The following is a 25099-nucleotide window of genomic DNA, read 5'->3' as shown; positions in this document are numbered from 1 at the left end:
GGGAACAGACAAGTTGCTGTCCTTTGGTTCTTCATCTTAGCTGTAGAGGGTGCAGTGTCACTGGCCCTCATGTGGGATCTGAACCGGGGCCCTGCTGCTCAGAGCTGGCGTCCCAAGCCAGCTCTAAACCAACGTGCCACTCGGCCAGCCCAGCACTGTCTTCTTTTGAAAAGAGAGGTGGAAGGACAGAAGGAAGAAGGTTTCAAACCTGGGTTTCATATTTTTTTGTTTTCCCTATGAAGACCCAAAGTTGACCTGTGTACATTCAGGATAGAAAAGCCGAATGGCAGTTCCATCCTGGTGTGTTTTTCTGTTGCCAGAGCTCACCCAGCTGCAACTTCTCAGGAGTACAGCATGAGAGGCCTAGGATGGCTGGAAGTTACCAGAAAATAGACACAATTTTAAAGAATAGTAAGAGAACAATCTCTGGGTGTTTCTAAGGCAGCTGCTGATAGGCCCTAGTTAAGAATTATCAATAGGCCCCTTCAAAGTCTTGAAGCAAGAAGCCATGAGAAAACACCCTTGGAAAAATATGGAGGGAAGTCTGAGAGCCTGAGTACTGATTCTCATAGACTTTGATTGAAAAATTGTAGTGAATTTGAAGTGAGTGAGCAATGTTGTTCTTAAAGGCTCCGTAATTCAGCTAGTTCACTACAAATTCATTGAACTGCCTCTAGTTTTGCTTCAAATCCCCACCGCCACCAAAACTGTTAGAGGCAATCCAATACACAGTTATAATTTATAGCTGCTATATTGACGGGCAGACAGACCCCTCCTCCGAGAGCTTCATGATATTGGCCTCCGGTGAACCTGAGCGTTTGGAAAATGTACTGAGTGAAAACGACATGTGCATGCTGAATCTGTAGGGATGATTTTAGAATGTACCCGAACTCTAGGGTTATGATGATGTCTAATGCTGTTTTTGGATTTTTTATTTTTTTTAAACAAACACAGAGTCTGATTTTAACAGGCACTGGAAAAGAAAAGATACCAGCTATTATCTTACTATTTAAAAATATAATTTCCCAAATGCCTCCTGCATTATTCTATACCCTGAGTACTTCCTGTGTGAAATCCTAGTCATTGACAAAGAATAAAAAAGTAGCCCCTTGCATGATTTAATGTAGCAGGTATTAGACTGAGGAATCATATTTGAATTATTTTACTTAAAAAAAATGTGTGGACTTGTATTTGCCTGTGGCATATTGTACACAAAATATCAAAAATTAAATTTTATTCAAAATGACAGCTGCTGTTAACATTTGTCTTCCCTCTGTCCTTAACAGTCAAAATCAAGTTATCCATCACAGATCTGCAATTTACAGAGGGCTTAAATAGTAACTTCTTCAAAGGGTAGTATTCAGAGTAGATAATGCCAAAGCTTTGGAAGGTTGGAAGGCACTATATATTTATGACTTGCCTATATTTAATAATTTATTTCCTTCCATTTTACCCATTTTTCCTTCTTATCTTCCTCGCATCTTTGTAGAGTTGTAGGTTAATCCTTCCATCTAGCATTAATGCCAGTGTCTCTACCTCCATTGCTTATGCTTCACCTTTACTTCCTTTTCCTTTGACTCTAGTGAACTTCTAGAAAAAATTAAAATTAAAAAAAGCCAAGGGAGCGTGTTATGTACTGGGAAGGTAGTTACATGAAAGGGCCTTGTTTCTGGAAGCGTCAGAAACACATAGAGAATGTATCTATTTCTGTTTGGGGGAGGAAGTCTGCCCTTATTGGGATGAAAGGTATCATCAGTAAGAGGTCCAACATACTCGTAAGTACTAGGGATTAACAAAGCAGAATAAAAGTAACGTTCTCTTCTTCAGTTGTTCCTAATCATCCTTATACTTTTACTTCTTTTTGTTTTCAGACTTTTTATTTTGAAATAATTTTAGACTTACAGAAAAATTTCTTAAAAAATAGTACAATTCCCATATACTTTTCTCCCAACTCTCCAGAACATTAAGACAGTGCATAACGATAATGCAAAGAACAAAATTAAGAAATTATCACTGGTACAGAACTATTAACTAAATTACAAACCTTATTTCTATTCTATTTCATTAGTTTTTCCATTAACATTCTCTTTCTGTTTCAAGATCCAGCCCAGGATCCCACATTATTATGTCTCCTTGGTGTCTATGCTCTGTGACAGGTTCTTAGTCTTCTCTTGTCTTTCATGACCTTGACACCTTGAAGAATGTTGGACAGTTATTTTGTAGGACATCCCTCAATTGGAGTTTATCCGATGATTTATCATGATTCAATGGAGGTTATGTACTTTTGGCCAGAACCCTATAGAAGCAATGTGCCCTTCTCAGGGGGCATGTGATGTTGCTATGTCTTAGAACTGGTGATGTTCATCACAGCCATATCATTAAAGTGTTGTCTACTGGGTTTCTTCAGTGCAAAGTTACTATTTTTTTTTGTAGTTAACACAGACCTTGGGGAGATATTTGAAGACTATGCAAGTACCCTGTTTCTCTTCACGCTTTTTTTACCCATTCATTTTAGCATCCATCAGTGTTTCGTGTCAGCAGCAATTATTACTGTAGTATTCCAATAATCATTTTTATTTTATTCATTCCTTCTACATTCATTAATTGGAATCTTTCTCCAACAAAGAGCTATCCTTTCTCCCTCAACCATTAATTTATTTATTCATTTATTTATATCATTATAGACTCATGGATATTTATTTTGTTCCATGGGTTATAATCCAGTTCTATCATTTTGTTGTTGCTCAAATTATTCTATCTTGGTCTATTGGGAGCTCTTTCAAGATAGCTGCCATTCCCTTTTGATTTGTCCAGACTTTCTTACTTTTTGGCACCATGAAATCTTCCAGGATAGTCTCATATTTTCCTTGTCACAGCCCAGGAAGCAACCACTTTTCTGAGGACACCCGATTCCTTTAATTACAGAATCCTATTCAGAAACCAAGACCTGGGCTATAGGAGTACTCACTGATGGAGTCATTACTTATAGACGCTGTCAGCAAACAGAACTTGGAAATAACCTATGAATACACACACATCTACAGCAAAACCTTGGATCACAAGTAACTCGGTTTGCGGGTGTTCTGCAAGACGAGCAAACATTTCTATTAGGTTGTTGCAAAAGTAATAGCAGTTTTTGCCGTTAGCAAAAGTAATAGCGGTTTTTGCCATATAATACATAATAATACATTTTAACTTGGTAAATGAACAATGTCTTGCAATATGAGTAGTTTGTTTCAGAACAAATTATGTTCGCAAACCGAGGTATTACTGTATTTTTATTTCTGAATCTGTGTATACATTAAAAAACGACAAGTTTATGCCGATACTTCCAGTTCCAATCTATCACCACAGTATTGATTGTTTCCTTCCCCCTTTCCTTGTTTGTCATTTCCTTTTCATACTGTGACAAATCTGGCTGTCATTGTCTACAATATAATTACTTCCTTGTTCAGCCCTAGTATACACCTCAAGTTGTTTCAGAATTGCTCACTCATACCTCTGTACTAACGAGAGTATAGGATTTGTGTACAGTTCTTTTTGTTTTTACTTTTTCTACTTTTTTTTTACGTTTGTCTTTACCATATCTAGTCAAAATAGTTTTTCCATGTTACTTAGATTCTTTTATTCCCAAGCCCTTCAATGTGGTTATGTAAGTTATTTGTAATATAATTGAGTTCATTTGTTATAGTCATATTCCTATTTGGGATTCCCCCCACATCTTGGTTGATTGTTTTTAACATACACACAGTAAAATCCATTCTTTGTTGTATACAATTCTAGGGGTTTTGACAAGTACAAAGAGTCATGTCTCCACAGTTAGCCCAGAGTTTACATCACTTCATCTTATTTACTGTGACTATTTCCTAGGACCATCAATCACTGTAACATTCCAGCGAGGGTTAGAGCCAATTCTTAATTATTTGGGGCAAGATTGACAAGGAGAGTATGGATAATTGAAATCTTCACATAAAATACAAGCCTTGTAATAACTATTTCTTTTCCCCCCCAACTACTTAAAGGTAGCAGAATTGACTGATTTTAAGTTTTATATCCTTTCCCTTCCTCTACTCATCCTCTGGTAGAAGCACTAATGAGTCCTCAGGTGACCGTAAAAATGGAAAGGCAGAGAAAAGGGGAAGCACAGGCTGTGGGTAATCTACATCGCAGGTAAAAATCCTCTGTGTCACTGAGAATTAATTGCACTCTAGTAAAAGAGATCTGAGTAAGGATTATGTGTCTTTGACTTATTTTAGATTTTCATTTAATGCTTTGGCACTTGTTGATTCAGTGATAGACTGATGGTCTGTCCTATAAGTCTAATTAAAAGAATATACTCCTACTCAGAAAATATCAACCTCCTAGTTCTACTGTCTTTTGCAGCTACCCATGTACTCTTCACTACAAAGCATGGCATTAATTTGTGGCACTGGGAGATTCTTAATTTCACTAAAGCAGATACTTGTCACTTACATCCATGGGTAAGCACACATGGATAGTCTATTGGGAATCTGTGAACTTCTAGAAATTATATATACTATTCCTGTGGGAGGAAGGAACCTAGTTTGAACTCAGATTTTCAAAACTGCAAAATAAACAAAATTAAGACCGTTAACCAGAAAGATCATCTATCCAACTCCTCTAATATTGACATGGTAACTCTGAGTGCCCTCATATCCTGTCTCTTTAAGTCTGAGCGACCTTCTTACTATATCTAATCAAGATAGCTTTTCAATGTCACTTAGGTTAGTTCTTTTATTTCCAAGGCTCAAAAAACATTTACTACATTATAAAGTGCTTAAAAGAAAGTATTGAACCTTTTTTTTTCTTTATCTCCAGCACCTAGGACAGAGCCTTGTATATAATAGGTGTTTTATAAATACTATCTGAATGAATTCCATATTTTTAGGCTACTGATAGGACTTTTTAGTCTATTGACATACAAAACCAGATTAGCCTATATTGCTTGTGAGGCATATAATTTAACTAGTTTGCCGGAATCCATAAAGCTTTGTCATATCTCAGTTAATCAACTAGTAAATTATAGTGCTGGTAAACATGTGCAGTACTTTTCTCTAGTACTGTTTGTATTTATGTCATGTGCCTTCCTTTCCTAAATCACGGTGGCCGGCACTGGTGAGAAATTTCCCCCTTCTCCATGTTGCTATCTAAGGGAGGACAGGTTTGACTGATTTTGAAAAGATCACTCTGTAGATTGAAATCTTGGGGGAAAAAAAGGTTTATTTTCATTTTTTTAACTTGGGATACAAGCTCTAAACTGCAAAACTGTGTTATTATGCAGAATTCACTGCTCTAGCTCAGTTGATTTATAAATGCCTGTAGAGGGTTTTCTGAAGAAAACATTGATAAATCATATGTTGTGGCGTTCCAAAAAATATACTGAGTGTTTTGGGCTGAGTTTTGGGAGCTTGGGTGATCATCCCTCATCTACAAATCGGTCACCAACAACTCCAGTCCACGATAACCTCTCTGTTCAGGCGAATAATGGTACCATTGAAAAGTAGCACGTCCCAGGGCCGGCCGAGTGGCTCCGTTGGTTAAGAGCTCGCTCAAGAGTGTGAGCTCTGAGCAACAGAGGTTCGATGTCCGGCCCAAGCTGATCTGCCGCTAAGCTGCCAATAGGTAGCAGGATGGCTCAGCTAAAAATAAATAAATAAAAAATAAGAAAAGTAGCACATCCTTGTATGTCAGCTCCGACTCCCCTGCTTCAACATTAGCTAAGAGTTGAGCAATAGACATCGATCAGTGAAAAATCTCAATGAATTATACTTATTTAAGGTTTCTATAGTCATTAATGCATATATATATACATGCATAGATATAAATACATGGGTACTTAGATATGCAAACGTTTGCAAACTGGGATACTGCAACTTGAATCTGGCTCACAGATACTTTATGTTTGGGCCACAAACTTTTTTTTTTTTTTAATGAGTCAAAATTAAAAATCAAGATATTTCTCACAAAGATGGACCAAATTTGCTATTTTTTTAAAGCTAGTAGAAATCACTGGCTCATGTTTAAAACTTTCCCTGTAAATCTCAAATGCTTGCTTGAATTTAAGTTTCACCATAGGCTTTCCTGTTTTCTAAAAATTCCTTTTAAAATATTAGGTTTTCAGTTCTGTGGTATTGTAAAATCTGGAACCATATTCTGTCTTTCACCTGTGAAAATGTTACTATTATCCCACATATGTTCAACAAAACTGGCACCGAGCTGTTTTTCTGGGAGAATTGATGGATTTGGGCTGTTCTGTCCACACATTCTTGGCGAGTGCCCTTTTGACCACTGGCACATATTTGTAAGACCGTCTGTGTTGGTGGTAGAGCCTGTGGTTATGGAATAGGTCCAAGTTAACTGGCCCACACAGGGGAGCCAACCCATGACCTTGACCCCATTACCACAGTGCTCTAGCCAATTGAGCTAAATAATAAGTAATTGTTTCTTAGCAATCTGATGAAATCAGCTGGCATATATTAAGAGTCTGTCTGTGGACAAGGGTGAGGATGTCAGTGAACAAGGAAGCTTAAGATAATGGGAAAGTTATCAAGTCCTCATATTGGTTGGCATGTTATATTTGGCCAAGCAGTTACTAAATTGGACTTTGTCATTACAACTAATTGCATTTCTGGGCAATTGGAACTTACAAAAAAAACTAAATTTTATTGAATAGGGTTCTTTTTTAAAGACTTAGAATTTTTGGTGAATAATTTGTAACATATGTACAAACAGTTGGGGAATATCACAAGATGGAAAGAACTTTGTGCTGAATTGAAGGGCTCAAGTCCCTGTTTGGTCCTAACTGTTTGGTACCAGTGTGGCTTCAGGCAATTCATTTGACTTTCTGAGCTTTGAGAAGGATTAGATGAATATAATGACAAAGATCCTACCATTCCTAAGAGACCTTCTATAACTCTACAATTTTTGAACCAAGAAGAACACTTCACATACAAATCTCTTTTTAAGTAGAAATGTGAATGGAGTATTTTCCACAGATAGATAATTAAATAAACAATATTTCAAAAATATTTATTGAACAAACTTATTTTTGAAATATGTTGGTACTTGCAAAAAAGTGAATATGTAATATGCATATTTTACACAGAAATCCAAAGTAAATTTAATAAATAAATAAATACATAAGCCATGGTTTTATAAATTGCATGATAGGGTCTTAATAGCATTTTATATTTCAAAGCACTCACGAATCACCTTGAAAATTTTGCCTTATCAAATCATTATTTTAGATGCAACATATTAATGACTTGCTTTAGGATTATTATTCATGACTCTCTTGATTTGGGGTTCATTACTGTGACCCTTTTAGAAATACCCTTCCTCCCCCAACTGGCTAAACTTAGATTAAACATATGAAGCTCACATTTTCCCTACAAAATTGTGTCTTTTTCTAGTTCTTTTTTATTTTCTTTGTTACTAAGGCACTCAAATATTACTTTTATAGAACTGAGCTAATGGTTGGATTTATTGTTCTTCTCTCCAGACTGACTCTTGCACCACTGGATTGCCTGAATTAGTGAGCCCTCAGGGCTCAGAAGGATGGGTCCTAGAGAGGGTTAGGGTTGGTGCAAAATGAATAACGACAGCTTAGTCACACTTGAAATAATATATTGGCTTGGGTTTCCAAATAACCTTCCAAAATGAAAAACGCAAATACCATGCGTTTCTACAGAATCAAATATGACTAGTGTTTGTAAAAAGGATGAGTTATTGGAAGTCGCTTCAATATTAGGTGCTGAAGTTTAGAAATACTAAACCAGGGAGACCAGAAGCACTAAATCCAAAGCCAAATCCAGGTTGCAGATATGCAGGGGGATGATTGCCAACCCAACCATCACCTGAGCAATGCTGCCGGTGTATACCCAGCACCAGCCACCCAAAGCCATTCTGAAACTCAGGCTTCCCGTGCATTGTGGCAGATGGTGAGACACCTCTGTCATCTGAATAAACACATAGCTGGGCCAAAGTCAAGTTTCCAATTATCATTCCTTTTATGTAATATGATCCATAACTGATCTATTTAAAAATAGCCCCAGATATAAGGAAACACCCTTAGGCTAATTCACTTGGTTGAGTCATATATATGTGAAGATATGCTCACCAAAAACCCCATCTAGAATGTTCTAAGCAGGGGCTTAAACCTCTGGTTTATTTATTTATGTAGTTTATAGGATTGTGCATTTAATTACATATACACAAAATTCCTAGCATTGGTGTCTTTTATTATTCTGTGAGAATGATGGAGTTATTTTGAACTGTGAAATAGTAGGGCTCTGTGGGAATTATTCATCTGTGGGACTGAAGAAAAGAAAAATTAACCATTGGTATAGGAAAGAGAGGAACAAGGAAATACACTTACATAGCAGAATAGTAGTTTCACAGTCTAGTGGGCAAGCAAATAAGAGCCTGATGCTTTGGACAGACTATAAATCAATTTCTGATTTCTTTGGTCAAATTGTAAATCATCAATGTGCTAAGCTACTATAGATTTTCAGGTGAAAGAATACTTTTATATTGTGTGCTACTAGTAACAGCGCCTTCTGAATTGCAGGAGATTAGAAAACCTTGTCAGAAATCAAATTATTGTTGTTGTTGTTGTTGTTGTTGTTGTTGTTGTCATTGTTTAATCCGGGATATAGTTTCTTTAGTTATGTTATATTGCTGGAGAATAAGATATCTATTTTTATAAAACAATATTAAAATCCCATGAGAAACCTATTTCTATGAAAAAGATTACTGTCTTTTGTCCAGGTCCCTCTAGGCAAACGAAAGCATTATTGATGGCTTGATAGCCATTGAGTAACTGTCCCTTAGATGGAGTTCCTTTGGTACAAGGTGTCCGGGGACCTGGAGGATTTCCTACAAAGTTTATTGTGTGATTCAATGAATCAACAGCAATTCTATTTAAAATAATAAGTTACACCTCACTTTGTATTTGGCAACCCTATGTTATTCATGGGTCACAAATTTTTAAACTCAAGAAAAGCTAAGGAAAGGGAGTTTCTAGACTTTTAAAAACAGTGGAGACTCTTGCAAGCAACACAGATTTGAAAAATTTCATGAGACTTGTGACTTTTTGGCCCTAGAAGAGTCAAAGTGTGATGTTCAATTTCACTTGAGACATTCAGGATAGATTTTTATTTTTTCCCTTTCAGCCTATTCATAGTTGAGAATCAATTCAGTTTTATGGCCTACTCTTAAGGGACTTATAGAATAAAAAGGGATATGAGTTAACTTTTCACTAAATCGAACATAAAAATTTTGAAATCTGATCCTTTTCTTTATAAACTAAGTTAGGGCTCAGATTTTGTAAATTAGCCCTCTTTCCTAAAACAGCTCTTCTAAGAAGGAATACAGACAGAGGTATTATTATTTGGAATTATGTTAGGGACATGATGAACTAATGACAAAGGTGAGTGGTACCAAAACTCTATAGAGAACCCAGCAACTACCTCACACTTATTTTTAGATGGAAACCTAAGATTCAAGAGGCCATAATTTCTGAAACTCTGAAATTAAATGTCTACATATGCAATAGACATCATGTTTTTTAGAGATGATATCTTGCGGATGTTATCTATATGTCATTATAAATGACAACTTTAATGATGGCTTTGGGTTTACATCTCAATCTAGAATTTTGCCTGGTGGTTTTAAACAGTCTGTTTGTACAACATGAAACTGGACATCATGAGATAGAAACTAAGGTGACTCAGTGCATGCATGACACTCAGGTAGCCAGGTTTTCATTACCTTTACTAGGTGAGTCTGTCCTGATTGATCTTGCTGTAGCTACAGACATCCAGGGCTGTGACTAGCTTGTAGCTGTCACACCTAAATCAAGCTAGTCTGGTGATTTGTGTGTTCTTAGGGAAAGTACCCTCCAGCTTGGAAGCTTTCTTGGGGCGCCGACAACATGCTGAGTTATGAGGGACCATTGGGTTCTTCTTCTAGGATAAAGACTATGAAGAAAAGAGACACATGATATATTCCCTGAAATCCAGACCTCATCTTTAATACAGCTCAAGAATAGTTGCTGAATTTTTACTGTGCATCAGGCACTAAGAATGAGAGTAGAGACCATATTTGACTAATTTACTTATACCCTTTGCATCTACTACAGGATCTGGCTCAAAGTAAGTGCTCAGCAATTATCTGTTGAATGAATGAATATATGCATAAACAACAGAAATATATAAACATCCAGGAGCTCACACTTAAGCAATGGTTTAGAATGCCCTACCTGAAATATAGCTGCTGACATTGGTACAAGCCCTCCTCCTCTCCCTACTGCCTCCCCGAGTCCACTTCCCATCCCATCTTAACTGAAAATAAATATGCCCACCCAAGTTTGTTTTGTTTAGTAAAAATGTTATGCCCATCAAAAAAATTTTTAAATTTAAAAAACCATTAAATATGAGTTCTAGTGAATTGATACATCTGTGAAATTAACCCCCAGTAATTCTCCTTTATTCAAAATTGCTTTTTCTTCTACAGAAAAAGGAGAGAAAAGTTGAGAGCTTCCACCTTTTAAGAACGGTTTCAAACTTTGTATTACTTATTAAGAATCACTATAATAACTCTTTTCAATTGTCTAAGTTTCTCTAACCAGCTCTATCATGCATTAATTATTTTGCTTCTTTTGTGTTTGTACAATAAATTCTTAACAAAAAAAGAAAAATGAAAAACATAATTTAAGATTCTTATGGCATAATGGAAAAAGTTTCCCACCCCCAGGAAAAAAAAAATTCTGTGATGGTCTCATTGTCTTCTTAGAGAAGATTTTATATGTTTAAAAATATATATATTTTTAAAAAAGCCCAAGTTATTTATACTTTATGTGACATGCAGAAGCTTTAGAGTATGTAGCATAAAAGATCATTATATGAGCTATAGAGGGTTAATGCTGTGTGTGTGTTTTTAATTTTAAATTTCAGATAAATATGATTTCAGCTTTGATCCTACATGGACTAATTCTTTGTCACTCAACTAATTAATTCAGTATGCTAGAGAAAAGATGCTAATTTGGGCATCAAAGAAGTGATAATTTTTTTTGTTTGTTTAATCAGAGTTATAAAGATAAGTTTTACTCCCCTTAGACTGAGTCTGGAGCTCAATCATTTTATTCTTATTTGGCGCAGAGGAATTCCAGAGAAAGTGTGCCCTGTTTCTCTTAACTCCTGAAGACAGAGCAGTAGCATCCAGGATTCTCTTTAAAATGGTCCTTTGAGTAGTCAGTGTACTACTCAAAAAATGAGTCTTGTCTCAGTATTGTCCTTTTGTTCTTTACACATCACAAATTAGGCACCATCGTCTGTTTTTTCTGATAATGGATTTTGTACAAATTACACATGTGTTACTTTCTGCTACTGGAATATGAGTTGTATTCAACATTACATATGTAGATGAGGCCCCCAGTTTCCACAGAACTTGTGGTTAGCCCTCCCTCCCTGGATTTAATTTTGTTGCCATGAGTCAGTTTTTCTCTTCCCAGGCAGTTTGCTGAAGTGACCCCATCTGCCAGTGAGTGAACCTCAGAGCTGTTTCCTGCAGGGGGTCCATTTCCTTCTGCAGGATGGATCTGTGGTCAGGGTGGAGCGAGCCCCAGCAGGCTGAGCATATGTAGGAAGGCCTGGCAGTTGGGAACCTCCCACAGTTGGTAGGAAAAACGTTTAAACATGAGGTGTGAGTTGGTCTCAAAATACTCTTTCCTTTCCTAGTTTTTGGCTTTCCCAGGGCATAGGGGGGAGAGGAAAAGGGCAGGAAAGAGGAAGCAGGGGATGCTGTGGGCAGACTAGGAGAAGGGAATATCTGGCTATTGGCCAAAGTCTGAATTCCAGCTGTGTAACCAGTTCGAACCAGTATTAGGGTTTTATGTGCAGGCCTTCAGCTGGGCCTATGCTCTCAAGCAGCCCTCAGAGATGCTCAAAGATCCACTTAAAAGTAATAAAAATAAAAAGGAAGAAGCCACGTATTCTGCAGCTTTGAAATAAGTAAACATTTAATAAAAGGAACGCCTTTCTAACTTCTAAGAAAACATAAAAATGCAAAACGATCTAGTTCTTTAATGCTCCTGTTAAATATATTTCCCAGAAATCATAAGCATTTCGTCTGAATCATCAAGGCTCTTGCCTACAATGTGTCAAAGCCAGTGAGAGTGCCTGAAAGCTATTAATCGAAGTTCATGGTGCTCCTGAAGAGTATTTCTTCTTCTGGAAAGCAGAGGGATAGAATAACTTAAAACCCAGTGTGGTTGTGACAGCTAATAAGCTTTTTATAGTCCCCGTGTGTATCTGAATATCATACCTTATTAGTATCTTTATCTTTCTTGCTCACTCAATCACACTTATTTTCATTTAATTTTAATTTCTGGCCTCATTTTCATGTTGTTTTCCTCTTTTTCCCTAACAGAGTGCTGCTTTAATAAAATCAGCGTGGTTTTCAGTTGCCACAAAAAAACTCAGCAAAAGTAACTGTCCAGTGGCTGACAAATCCCTTAACTGATTCTAACAAGTCAGCCTTCCAGAGGCCCTTTCTGTTTGTTTATTTTTTTTAATAAGATGGATCATTAGTGATGTACATGGTGCTCTACTTGACTTGCTGGACCCTCCACAATTATGTTTAATATATAGGTATTTCCAAATTCATTGTTTTTTAGCTCCTCAGTCGGGTAAAGCAAATTAGCTCAAGGATTCCCAGCAGCTGAGTTGAGCCTGAGAGCTGCCCAAAACTCTCCCCAGCAGGTGTTTTATCCTCTTAGGCAGGAATCTTAGACTGCTATGGGACCTCCTGCTTTTCAATCCTATAAACAAACAGCAACATATTTGAGACCTGATGATTCCCAGCTTTGGAATGAAGAGTCGCCATGACCACCAACTTAGGAGTCACATCCTGGAATGAGCAACAGCCCAGAGGAAAGTAGCTGTTTGGGAAAGGTGCGGGTGTGGGGGGTGTGGAGGGGAAAGGTTGGCCTCTGGGAAGTAGTGGATAAAGATATATCAGTGGGACGAAACATGTTTGCGGTTTTCATATAGCTTGTCTTCATCTCGGCAACATAGAAACATACCACAAATAAATGTCTAAACAATATGCTAGAAATTAAAATTTTAATTAGAAATCTTATTTTTCGGTCTTCAACTGCTTGACCCAGTTAGAGTTAATAAGGAAGATTTTGAAAATTGAGCTTTCCTTTGGTTATTAGAAAGCATCACCTCAGTTTCTGCCTGTGAACACGTCCTATGAGGCAAATCGCTATCTTCCTGTGCATGCCATGGTGTAGACTTACAGAGTTTAGAATACACCACTTCTGGTATGGAAAGCAGACTGAGATTCACAGCATTCTACCTCCCTCTGGAAAAGGCACAGCCATTCACCACAGCAGTCATACCTACTGCAGAAGATTAAAAGTAAAATTGAATCTTTTTCTTTCTTACTCAAGATTGATTTACAGCAAACACAAACCTGTTCATTGTTCTATCAATAATATTAACATAAAAGTAGGCAACATCCTTAGGTACCCCCCAAAAGGGGGAGAAATAATTGGTCAATTTTCACTGAATTTTTTATCATTAACTCTCAAGTACAGTGAGAACCATCTGAGGTAAATAAGTAAAGACCTTTGTGACATACATTTTAGACAGAAGCAATAGCTGAAATGAACAAAACCATGTGAGATTACAATAATGGAAGTTAATTTTGTCGGCATATGCATATGCTAATTCAGAACCCTGTTTAGAATATATCAGCCAGCAGAAACCTTTTATGGGTGTATTTCAGAATAAACTATGAAAATGTAGTCAAAGTTCTATGAACTTCTCTGCCCCCATATTTTGCTTGAGCTATACCAAGCTGTATAATTCATAAAATGATAAGACAATATCAGGTGTAGTTTGTAAGTCAGCTAGTTATAGAGAGAATGAACCATTATCCAAGTCCAAAAAATAGTATAACTGTGAGATTTGTGCATTTTCACATCTGACATCATTCCATAGATTTCCAAGTTTAATATTAGTGGTGACTGGGTCTTATAGCCTTTTCCAAATATAATATATCATGATACCTAAAGATATTTCCTGATTGGAGAAGTAGAAATACATCCTGTTTCAAACTTTCAGCTCTCCTTGGATTCATAGCTCATCACTAATTTGGAGTAAAAGTGTCTGAACTTTTCCCTTGCTCAACTTTTTAGGCCTCAAGCCATCATTCAGGATTTCTTTTATACATTGTGTGTCCTAAGTGGAAGAAGAGTGAATGCTAATAGCTATATAAACTGCCCAATGGGATTTAGGTAAAAAATTGTAGACAGACAGTACTTAGCAGAATTAAGAAGTGAATTAAATGAGAGATGGACCTAGAAAAAGCCAGAGATAGAGCTGCACATATAGTGAATTTGGATCATTTGCATGGGAATCTGTGAAGAATTTGAAAGTCAGCATCAGCTAAAAACTCAAGGAAAGAAATAGAAACAGAAGTAAATATTTGCTGAGAAATTAAGTGATAACTACTAAGAATTTTACTAAAATCTTTATCATAAGGAGAACAATGGGATGAGGAGGGCTTGTGTAGTTATTTGGATTGAAGAGTCAGCTATTTACCTGACAGTTGATGTTGTTAATGGTTAAATTCTATGTACATAATCCAGGTGATGCATCATGGCTGTTCAGTAAATTGAGTGAATGAATAAACATTATTGAATTCTACTTCCCCAGATGGCTATTTAGGGCCTCCCTACATAGGCAAAGTTGTAACATAAGTAAGGTCTGTTTTGAATATTTTTCTATAACCCTTTCTGAGGTCTTCCACCTCGTGTATTCTATTTCCTTTGATTCCTTAATTTATACCAAGAAATTTCTTGTTATGGATAGAAACCATTTCTCTTATACATGTTGTATCATGTTATCTGATAAATTAATTACCTGGTAAGTCCTTCACTTCCCCTTTATCAACTCTATAAACAAACTATTTTCCTCTCTTAGCTGCTTCTTTCTCTGAGTCTCCTCCTGTCTATCTTAAGGCTAATCTCTGGGGCTCTGTATATCTCTGTCCTCTCCCCTGATCAAGAGTTTTGTTCTCCTACACCAGTGTACAAGGCAGCATTATTCACAACAGCCAAAGGTGGACACAACCCAAATGTCTTATCAACAGCTGAATGGATAAATAGATGTACGTACATACAATGGAGTGTTGTCTGGCCTCTAAAAAGAAGGAAAGGCAGAAGCTACAGCATACATGAACCTCGAAGACATTATGCTAAGTGAAATAAGCCAGCCACCAAAGGACAAATATTGTATGATTCCACTTATATGAAGTATCTAGAATAGTCCAATTCAGACAGAAAGTAGAATAGTGATTATTACAAGGGGCTAAAGGAAGGGGAAATGGGGAATTACATTTTAGTGGGTATGGAATTGTTTGGGATGATGAAAATATTCTGGAGATGGTTGGTGGTTCATGGTTACACAACACTGTGAATGCACCTAATGCCACTGAACCATATACTTAAAACTCATTAAAATGATAAATCGTATGTACATTTTACCACACTAAAAATAAATAAATAAATAAATAAATAAATAAATAAATAATAATAATAATAATAACTTTATTCTCTTCTCTCTCCCATCTCAAACCTCTCATTCTGTGGCATCTCTTCTCAGCAAACAAAAGTCCTCCCGTGTCAAGCAAATTGAAAAGCTTCAACATTTCATCCTGCCTCTACCTACCACCCTGCCAGCCCAACGTCTTGAGATGGCGGGACACACACACACAGACACACACGTTTGTATTGCCTGCCATTCACTCTTGAGATCACTCCCGCCTGGCTTCTGCTCACAGCACTCCATGGAACCTGGTCAAGGTGACAGATGGCTTCACATTGCCAATCTAATGGGTCTTCTTCAGTCCTCACCTCACTGGACTTCTCAACAGTATTCCGATCTGTTGACCCCGTCCCCCTCCTGCAGCTCTCTTCTCTTTGGATGTCCTGCACGGCACTCTCCTGGGTTTCTTCCTGTCTCTCTGGCTGTTCTGTTCCTGTCTCTTTTGTACACTCTCCACCCACTCCTACCAACAAACCTTTAAATGTTACAATTCCTCAGGACTATTCCTGGACCTTGTCCCATCCACTAGGAGTTCCCAAAGGCATAGTAAAATAACCATATTTAAAAGTTCACTTTTGATTCCTCTCCTTGACCCACCACTTCCAAATCATTATCTTCTCTTTTCAGTGGCCACTCCTCTCTTCTAAGCCACCATCCTTTTTCACGCACACCCCTGTAGCAGTTCCTGATCGGCTGTGGTGCTTTTACTTGCTAATTTTTACTTCAGCAACCAGGATGGTCTTTTAGAATGTACATCACATTGCGTCACTTCTGCTTAAAATGACTTGGGTTCTCCTCTAACAACTCCATACATCTCCCTATTCCCTTACCTAACTTCTCTGCTCCTTGAATTACTAAGAAATGACCTCCTCTCATGCTTAGACTAAGCCCTCAGGCCTTCACTCCTTGGTCCTTGCCCTCTTTTCCATGGAAATTGTGAGTCGGTATCCCCTCTGCTCTCCTTGCTTTAGCTACCCTGACCTTCTCTCACTGCTCGGAGTACACCAAGCCTTTCCCATCTCACGCCCTCTGCGTGTGCTGATTCCGTCTCTCACAAGGCTGATCTCCCATCTTTGCTCTTCTGAACCTCTCACCCAGATAGTCTCAGTTTAAATGTCGTTTCTTCTTTGAACCCTTCTCTAAACAACCCATTTCCTAGCACTGTCTCTCCTAAAACCCTTCATAGCACTTTTCGCAACTTACACACACACACACACACACACACATATATATATATATATATATATATATATATATATATATATATATATATATATATATATATATATACACACACACACACACCTGTTTGGCGACTGTCTCCTCTCTCAGAATGCAAGTTCCATGAGGGTGATGTGTGGGTTTGTATCCCAATATGGTATCAACCCGCACCTAGTGCTAATGACAATGTCTGATGCAGAAGAGATGCCTAATAAAATATTTTTAAAACAAATATATGAACGAAAGAAGAAAGCAAGCAAGCTAGTTTCTCCATGAGGCTTTTTCATACAACCTCTCTATAGAAATGAGCAGGGACAGGTGTTTTAAGCAAAGTTGTAATTCATGAAAATCTAAATTTACATAAAGGGTATGTTGAGAGGTGATTTTTTTCACTTTACAAAAATATCCATCATAAAATTCTTTAAACAGGCTTTTCAGGTACATAGAACATAAGATTTTATTGATTAAAACCATATGCTTGCACAGAATTCTTCAGGAAAATATCTCTCATATAAAGCAAGGTTGACCTATAAGCAATTTCCTTAAGGCACCTAGCCCAGAATGGCCAACTCTCAAATTTCCTAGGTAATAGATAATGGGAGGCCTGGAATGCAGTGGATATTTGAAACCCTAGAATGCAAAGCGGTAATTTCAGCCATTTAGGGCCCTCATGACTTTTCTCACAAAAATAGCTAATGGGGAGATGAATCAATGTATTTAAACCTCCCCAACTCCTCTTTCTGTATGTCAGTGCAAGTAAGAATGGCTGTGAAGTCACCTCCAAAGAGGCTGCTATGGAAAGAACAAAGGCTTATAAAATTCACCCAATTGGTGCTTTTCTTCCAACTCCCCCTACCACCACTGATAATTAAGTTGTCTGGTTGAAAAACTGGAAAAAAGAATTCAGTGTGTTAATACATAAAATACAGTTAACCTCTCTGGGTCTTAATTTTCTCCTTAACAATATGGGAGTCCTTTTAAAGATTATTGTTTTATAATTCTGTTCTTGGACCTACCCAAACTTTACAAAAGAAGGTAATTTGTGACTGGTTTCTCCGGTTAGTGAAATAAATTTCTCAGCTATTTCTGCCCTCCTTATTGGTAAGCTTAGTAAATGATCATGAACTTTCAATCAAAACATTTGTAATATCGGTGGAATTGGTTGATTTGACTATTATCGATGATTCGTGCTAAGAAAAAAATGCTTTCCAGAATTTCTTTACAACTAACCTTTTCTTTATCAAACATATTCCACTATGATGGAAGCATAGTAAGCTATTCTTGAACTGCAGTACAAGTGAAATATTATAGCTGTAGGAAGGAAAAACACTTTATTGTTGGGGTAATAAAGACCAAGGTAGACTTGGGTATAGGTTAGTTTTATCCTTCAAAAACAAAAGTACTTTATCTCAGAAAATCCAAAACCTCCCAATTTAGAAAACATTTGGAACATGGGAAAAAAACAAGCCTTATGTCTATAGAGTTCTTGGCAATGTTTTTGCCTTAGTCAACTTCCTGAAGCATTAGTCTACTCCCACTCCCACAATTTTTATTTTTTGGCCCAAATATTGCTGTACTGGATGACATTTTGAGGGAAAACTATTTCTCCAACTGATGTACTAAGGTATTAACTTTTTACATAAAGATTTTAGAGTGATAATGTTGAGGCCTAAGACTTTTCTGCATGGGTCTGAAAAGCTAAAGAATGTATTCATGGAAAGGCACATTATTTAGCTATCTCCTGCTTTGTAGGTTAAAGGGAGATCTTGAATATATCAACAAATATAAACTTTATATTTGAAAGTTAATGTTCTTATATTTGGTCTGCATTTTTTCTCTCTTCCCTCTTTACTACTGTAAATGATATCAGGTCCTTTTTCATTGAGAAAGAGGAATAGATTAAGAAAGGGAGTCAGGAAAGAGGGAAAGAAAAAACAAAGCCTGGGGAGAATGGTGTTACAGCTGATACTTGATCAACCAAGAGCCCCAAACTAGACTAGATATGACCAAAAATAAACAATAAAATAAAAGTATAGTGCAAGCAGAGGCCAATTTAGACATGGCAATGGGAAGAGAGAAGGTTCATGAAAGAGGATTTGTTAGTTGGAGTTATAAACTGAAAAATAGACCGAAGAGTCAAGACCAGGAAAGGCTTCTGAGGAAAGCAAGATGCAGTCTGTATCCTGATAACAACAGGAATATGGGTGTTAGCAGTGACGTCTTCCATGTGCAATACTCGGAGCTGCCACTTGACTAACAATTCAAACCTCTGTTTTGAATTGAAACAATCCAGAAAGAAACAACTATTTACCCATTTTTGTGGAATGCTGAGAAAGACAGGAGTTTCTTACAAGTTTATAAGTCAGGTCCTCATATGAGGAGAGTTTTACTCATTGTGCGTTTGTCAGGAGGTTGGGGACAGGGACGAAGGTTGATTGAGGGGGAGGCATTTTTTAAATGTCCTTAGGTTGGATAGATGGATGGATGGATGGATGGATAGATACATACTCATAGATACGTAAGATGAGCAAGTTAAAGACATAAACACACACACACACACACACACACACACACACACACACACACACAGAGAGAGAATTAAAATTTGCAACTATTTAATAAGAAACAAGGGATACATGGTATTTCCTTAGATTTAAGAAGAATCTTTACCTTAACTGGAGAATATGCGTAATTGAGTGACTTTTTTTCCCAGTTACCAACAGACCACCAAGTTATTTTCTTTTTCCATGTGTGTTGATGCCAAAACCATGGGAGATTGCCTCTGAAGAAAACACCTGTTGGGAAAAATGCCTCTTGTTTAAGATTGTACCCTACTAGTAATTTAATTGCAGCTTTTTTTTCCCTTTCAAATGTGAAGTTTTATTTTTGTAAAAATGCTAAGGAAACACAGTGTTCTTTCAAAGTATCATAATTGTGGAGAACCCTAGTGCACTGTTAGTGGGAATGTAAATTGATACAGTCACTATTGAAAACAGTTCAGAGGTTCCTCAGAAAAGTAAAACTGGAACCGTGTTATCTAGCAATCCAGAATGCAATGCATTCTGGGTATGTCCAAAGGAATTGAAATCAGGATCTTGCAGAGATATCTGCACCCCCATGTTCATTGCAGCATAATTCACAATAGTCGAGATATGGAAACAACCTAAGTGTCCATTAACAGATGAAGGAATAAAGAAGAGGTGGTATATGCATGCAATGGAATACTATTTGGCTACAAGAAACAAGGAAATCCTGCCATTTGTGACAATGATTGACTTTGAGGGTATTATGCTAAGTGAAATAATTCAGGCAGAGAAAGATAAATACTGTATGATATCGCTTATAAGTGGAATCTAAAAAAGACAAACTCAGAGAAACAGAGTAAAGCGATGGCTACCAGGGGTTCAGGGGTGGAGAAAATGGAAAGATGTTTGTCAAAGGGTGTAAACTTCCAGATGTAAGATTGATAAGTTTGGGGATCTAATGTATATAGCATGGTGATTATAGCCAATAATACTGTATCATATCCTTAAATGTTGCCAGGAGAGCAGGTCTTACTTAACTGTTCTCACCACAACAAGGAAATGGTAACTATGGGATGGGATGGAGGTGGAAGCTAATACTTTTTGGTGATCGTTTTGTGTCTTATAAATGATCAAATCAACATGTGGTACACCTTAAATTTATACGTTATGTTTCAATTATATCTCAATAAAAGTAGAGAAATAAAAAAAATAAAAAATAAATAAAATAAAGGATCATGTTTAGCCCTATGCCCAGTAAAATATGCAGGGCACCGAGGAGGGCTCAGAGCATGTGAACCCTGAGCTGGTTTAGGAAGCCTGAGGCTACATACGCGAGTGAGTGTGCTGCGAAGGAGAGTACAGTGTAGGAGGCCACCCAAGTTCTAATCCCAGCCCTGCCCTGAACCTGTTGGGTGGTCTTGGTCAAGGTCCAAGGCCTCTCAGAGCTTTCAGCTCTCCATTTATAAAGTAAGAGTATTGAACTAGATATTCCATAAGGTCCCTTGCAGCACCATCATTATTATATAATCCCATGAGTTTAACTTTAAATGTCAATGCCACTTGGAGCCCTAGAGGTCTGCTTAGGAGGTCGGTCAGTTTTTAGTTACATAATAATGATATAACCTATCCGTTCTTTAACCTCTACTGAATTAATGGTTTGAAATTTTTAGCCTTGAATCACATGATTTTGTGCATGCTGCACAGATCAATATCTGAGTGGAAAGACAGAAGGATAGAAGAAATAACAGTAACTATATTATTTTTTCTGCTTTCAATGCCTTATTTTGCTTCCATTTTATGCAAAATGATCTTGTAGTACTGAGAATAAAGAATTATGGTTTCACGAGTTCATCTTAAGTTTACCACGGAAAGAGCATGATTACTGTTAGCAACCATCTTCCTCTTCATGTTTCACTAGATTTGGAAAGAAGAAAGACGATAAGGGTGGGAAGGCCGAGCAGAAAGGGCCCGTGAAGCGTGGCGGCCCGAGAGAAGAGGAGCTGGAGAAAATGAAAGAAGAACGGGAACGGTGAGCACAAACGCTGAGCGCCTGTTTTATTTGAGCCCGTTGTTTGTTTTTAATTTGGTTATTGCATCAATCAACTGGAGAAATTTTATTTTAAGAAGCACGAAGGTTGATACACAGGAAAAGGTACCTCACATAAAAGGAGACTGCCTATCTTGGGGGATTTTTATTATATTTTGAGAAGAAACTAACTTCATGTTTTTATTGTATGAGTACTTATAATTTCATAATGTGCTACCCCTGGTTTTGACTATACCAATGTGTAGTTTCCCTATAGTTAAAACAATCAGATTTTTTTTTGTATAAAAAGGTCATTTTAATATTGATGTTTAGAACTATCAAATTTCCATAGTCTGGTTCTAATTTTTGTGAAGCTGTCGTATGCCTTCTTAATTTTATTCTGCTAAATCCATTTGGGTACTGTTATTTGAGAAGTACATGTCCTTCATTTTTAAAAAGCCAGTGTCTTTTATTAAGCTATCAGCAAGTTGCAAAGCATGTCGCCCATCTGCTAAAGGACTGGTTCCATTTACTGAAATAATGACAGTTTGCAAGGGCTGAATTCTCCTGTTTGAGGAGCTTAATATTCCCATTTGGACAAGAGGTCCTTCACGTATCTGTGATGTTAACTCTGGCACTTATCCCAAGTAGATGTGTAAATATATGATTTTGAAACATGTAGTGGAATATTCATATTTCTGCCAAAAATTCCCAGTCTTTACAACTGAATGAAGCTTGGAGAAAAACTGAGATTACAGTAAAACTGGCATATAATTTTAAGTATGTAATTCTGACTTCATGTATGAAGTTAGATTTGTCCAACTTGCTTATTAGTAAATAACAATAGTTCTTTTAGTTTTTAAAGAGTTTCTCATACATATATTAATACTCTAGTGTGCATACTAAGAAAATCATACTTACTCATTGTGTTTTCTAGCACAGAGCAGTTTAAGAGTATCGACTATTAACCTTTGACCCTTATCTTGTAGTCTATTCCCGTTGAGAAGGCTGACTTTATCAATAGCGAGAAAAACAAACGAACAAAAAACCTATTTAGACCTTTCTCATTTTTGAGAAGTTGATAAGCTCGATCCCAGGGTCAGTGAAGTCATTAAATGAAAATCAAATGCTTTGCATTGTCATTGACTATTCACCTGGCAGAGCTGCCCCAAAGATGAATTCTCCATTATAGCCCAAGATTCAGCAATCCTGTAACGTAACATGTAATTCAGGCTAAGATTTCAATGCACATATTGGCAAAGACCTCTATGTGGTGAGCCCACATCGCAGATCTTTTCTGCTCCCCTGACTCCACTTACTGAGGCACCACATCCTATGCCTCATCTTCAGAAAACTGAGCTGTTTGCTAGGATGCAGACTTCATGGATTTTTGTGGTGCCATACTTGCTTGGGATTGGGTGAGAGGTGGGGGAGGGGGTTACTTCTAGTAGCTAGGGAGCTGTGTGCCAGCTAGAAAATTGATAACCCATAAAATAAGGTGGGTTGTCTTTAAGCAAGAGTTCATTTCCTTTCTGGTTTTGCCTTTAGGAAGCAGGTGCCTGAGGGAGTCTCGTGCTTAAAGCAGGGCTGTAAATTCGCCTCAGCTGGCTATATAGGATTCAAGTCCAATTTTTAAAAAATATGTCTGGTCAAAATATTGAAAGAACTACACTATTAGCCTCCACTTAGGCCACTTCCCACACATGAACACATAAAACACATCTGATCGGGGTTTCCTAGAGACAATATTATCTCAATCATGTATGATGGAAAGAAGTTGAAGGGGCTGATTTTATGGTTGGGTGCTATAGAATTAATGGCCAAGGGCATGTCAACAGCTCAGGGGCCGAGGGCCATAGAGGGTGGAGGTGGAGGCTGAACATTTGGCATTGTTCCCGAACCCTGTGTCCCATTTCTTGGCTCTCCATCATCCATAGGAAACCAATTCACAACTCTTAAAGAACTCAGTAAGGGTATCACTCTTCATGACATGGCCATGGAAGTAAAATAGAATAAAATAAGAAATAGCACATAAAAGTTCACCAAGTTGTCTTTTTTTCTAATACATTTGGAATGTATTACCTTAAGATGATTCAAGCCATCCTATGGCTTGCTTGTTTCATCCTAGCTACCACAGATATAATAGTTTTCACCATTAACACATCCCTTGTTCGAAGGGTTTAAAGCACTTAAGTGAAATATATACTGTACAGTGCTGAAGCCAGCCTGTACCAGCTTATGAGAGACAATTATTAAGCTTTCAAGTACTTTGTGGGCTGATTGCTAAACCATTGGTAGCTTGAAATTGGTTATGGTGAGAGCATTTACTCCACAGAAATTGGCAAATGTGATAGGTTGGGTTTTGTCTTTTTTTTTTTCTTTCTTTTTTTCAAAGACCCAGTTTACCAACACACCACTTAGGGTCTATACCAACCCTATTTAATACATGACCAGGAAGAAATTATCAAAAATACAGACCAAAAAAATTACTCATCCAAATCAAACCACATGACTTCTTATAGCTGTGTTACTCAAAGTGTTGTTCATGGACCACCTGCACACAATGAATCACTTGGGGAGTTTATTAAAATCCCTGAGTCCCACACCGGACTTGCAGGATGAGAATATTGGCAGTTAGAGCCCAGGAACCTAACCTATGTTTAATGGGTAAGCGCAATGTGATTCTTCAGCATTCTAAAGTCTGACCACCACTGACTTGGAGGAACAGGATTTGGCTGGAACATTAGGTTAAACTATCCATATTCCATGATAAATAAGACTCAGATTTGTTTTTCCCAAAAGGATTGAAAAACTCAGTTTAAAAATATTGTGATCTTTCTCATATGCCCTCTCTGAAGCATCCTATCTTACTGGCACAGTATTTTGTAACCACGAGGAACCTTTGCCAGTGCTCGCTCACCTAAGGAAATATGGATCACCGTCTCCCAGCATTCCCCATGCACAAAAAACTTACAAAAACAGTAAATTCTATAAGAAAATTTTGGAAATATAAAAAAGCATAAAGAAGATGATTAAAATCAGGCAAAATTCCATCATAATTCCATAACCACTATTAATGTTTTTATAATCTTTTTACTATGTACATATATATTTTCTTTGAAAACTTGATATCTATACTGCATATATAATATCTTTTTCACATTATACTGTGAGCATTTCTACATGTCATTAATTTGGAAAATGTCATTTCAATGACTGCCTAATATTCTCTGAGATCAATACACCATAACTTATTTATCTCCCATTGTCAAACATATAGTCTCTTTCCATTTTTCACTGTCGCAGACAGTAATACCTTGATAAGTATCTAGGTACAAAAATCCTCATAGATTACCTCTTAAATCATATAATTCCAGTTTGAAGGTTCAATTTTTTTGTAAATGTTTTACTTAAGGGTTAAATCTAACTTCAACTCTAAATTTTAGGATTATATCATCCCTCTCCATTCCTCCCATTACTTTTATTATGAGTTCCATAACTCATTTTAATCTACATACCTAATTTCTGATATGGAACTGTTAGGATTCTATATATGAATATCTTATTCACAGCGAAAGCTATGAAAAGATCAAAAAACTGCAATTGGGCTACTAGGTTAGATTGGAGGAAGGTAGAGTCCAGAACAGTGGTTCTCAGTTTGGGGAAGGGGGGCAATTTTGTCCCTGAAG

The 25099-nt window shown here is 37.1% G+C and overlaps 1 protein-coding gene across 1 annotated transcript in view; it reads left to right on the top strand.

Annotated features, from left to right (window-relative positions):
• Positions 1-25099, top strand: part of PARD3B (par-3 family cell polarity regulator beta) — a gene marked incomplete at its 5' end in the record, with an annotated part of 286988 nt that overhangs the window by 80035 nt on the left and 181854 nt on the right. The window contains one exon of the mRNA XM_019652918.1: positions 21303-21413. Within this exon, the coding sequence (XP_019508463.1) occupies positions 21303-21413 (111 nt within the window). The remainder of the gene's footprint in view (positions 1-21302; positions 21414-25099) is intronic.

Source organism: Hipposideros armiger, unplaced genomic scaffold (assembly GCF_001890085.2).
Source record: "Hipposideros armiger isolate ML-2016 unplaced genomic scaffold, ASM189008v1 scaffold_190, whole genome shotgun sequence".
NCBI classification, from domain to species: Eukaryota; Metazoa; Chordata; class Mammalia; order Chiroptera; family Hipposideridae; genus Hipposideros; species Hipposideros armiger.
The sequence above is the reverse complement of the archived record's forward strand: the minus strand, read 5'-3'. Positions and strand labels throughout refer to the sequence as shown.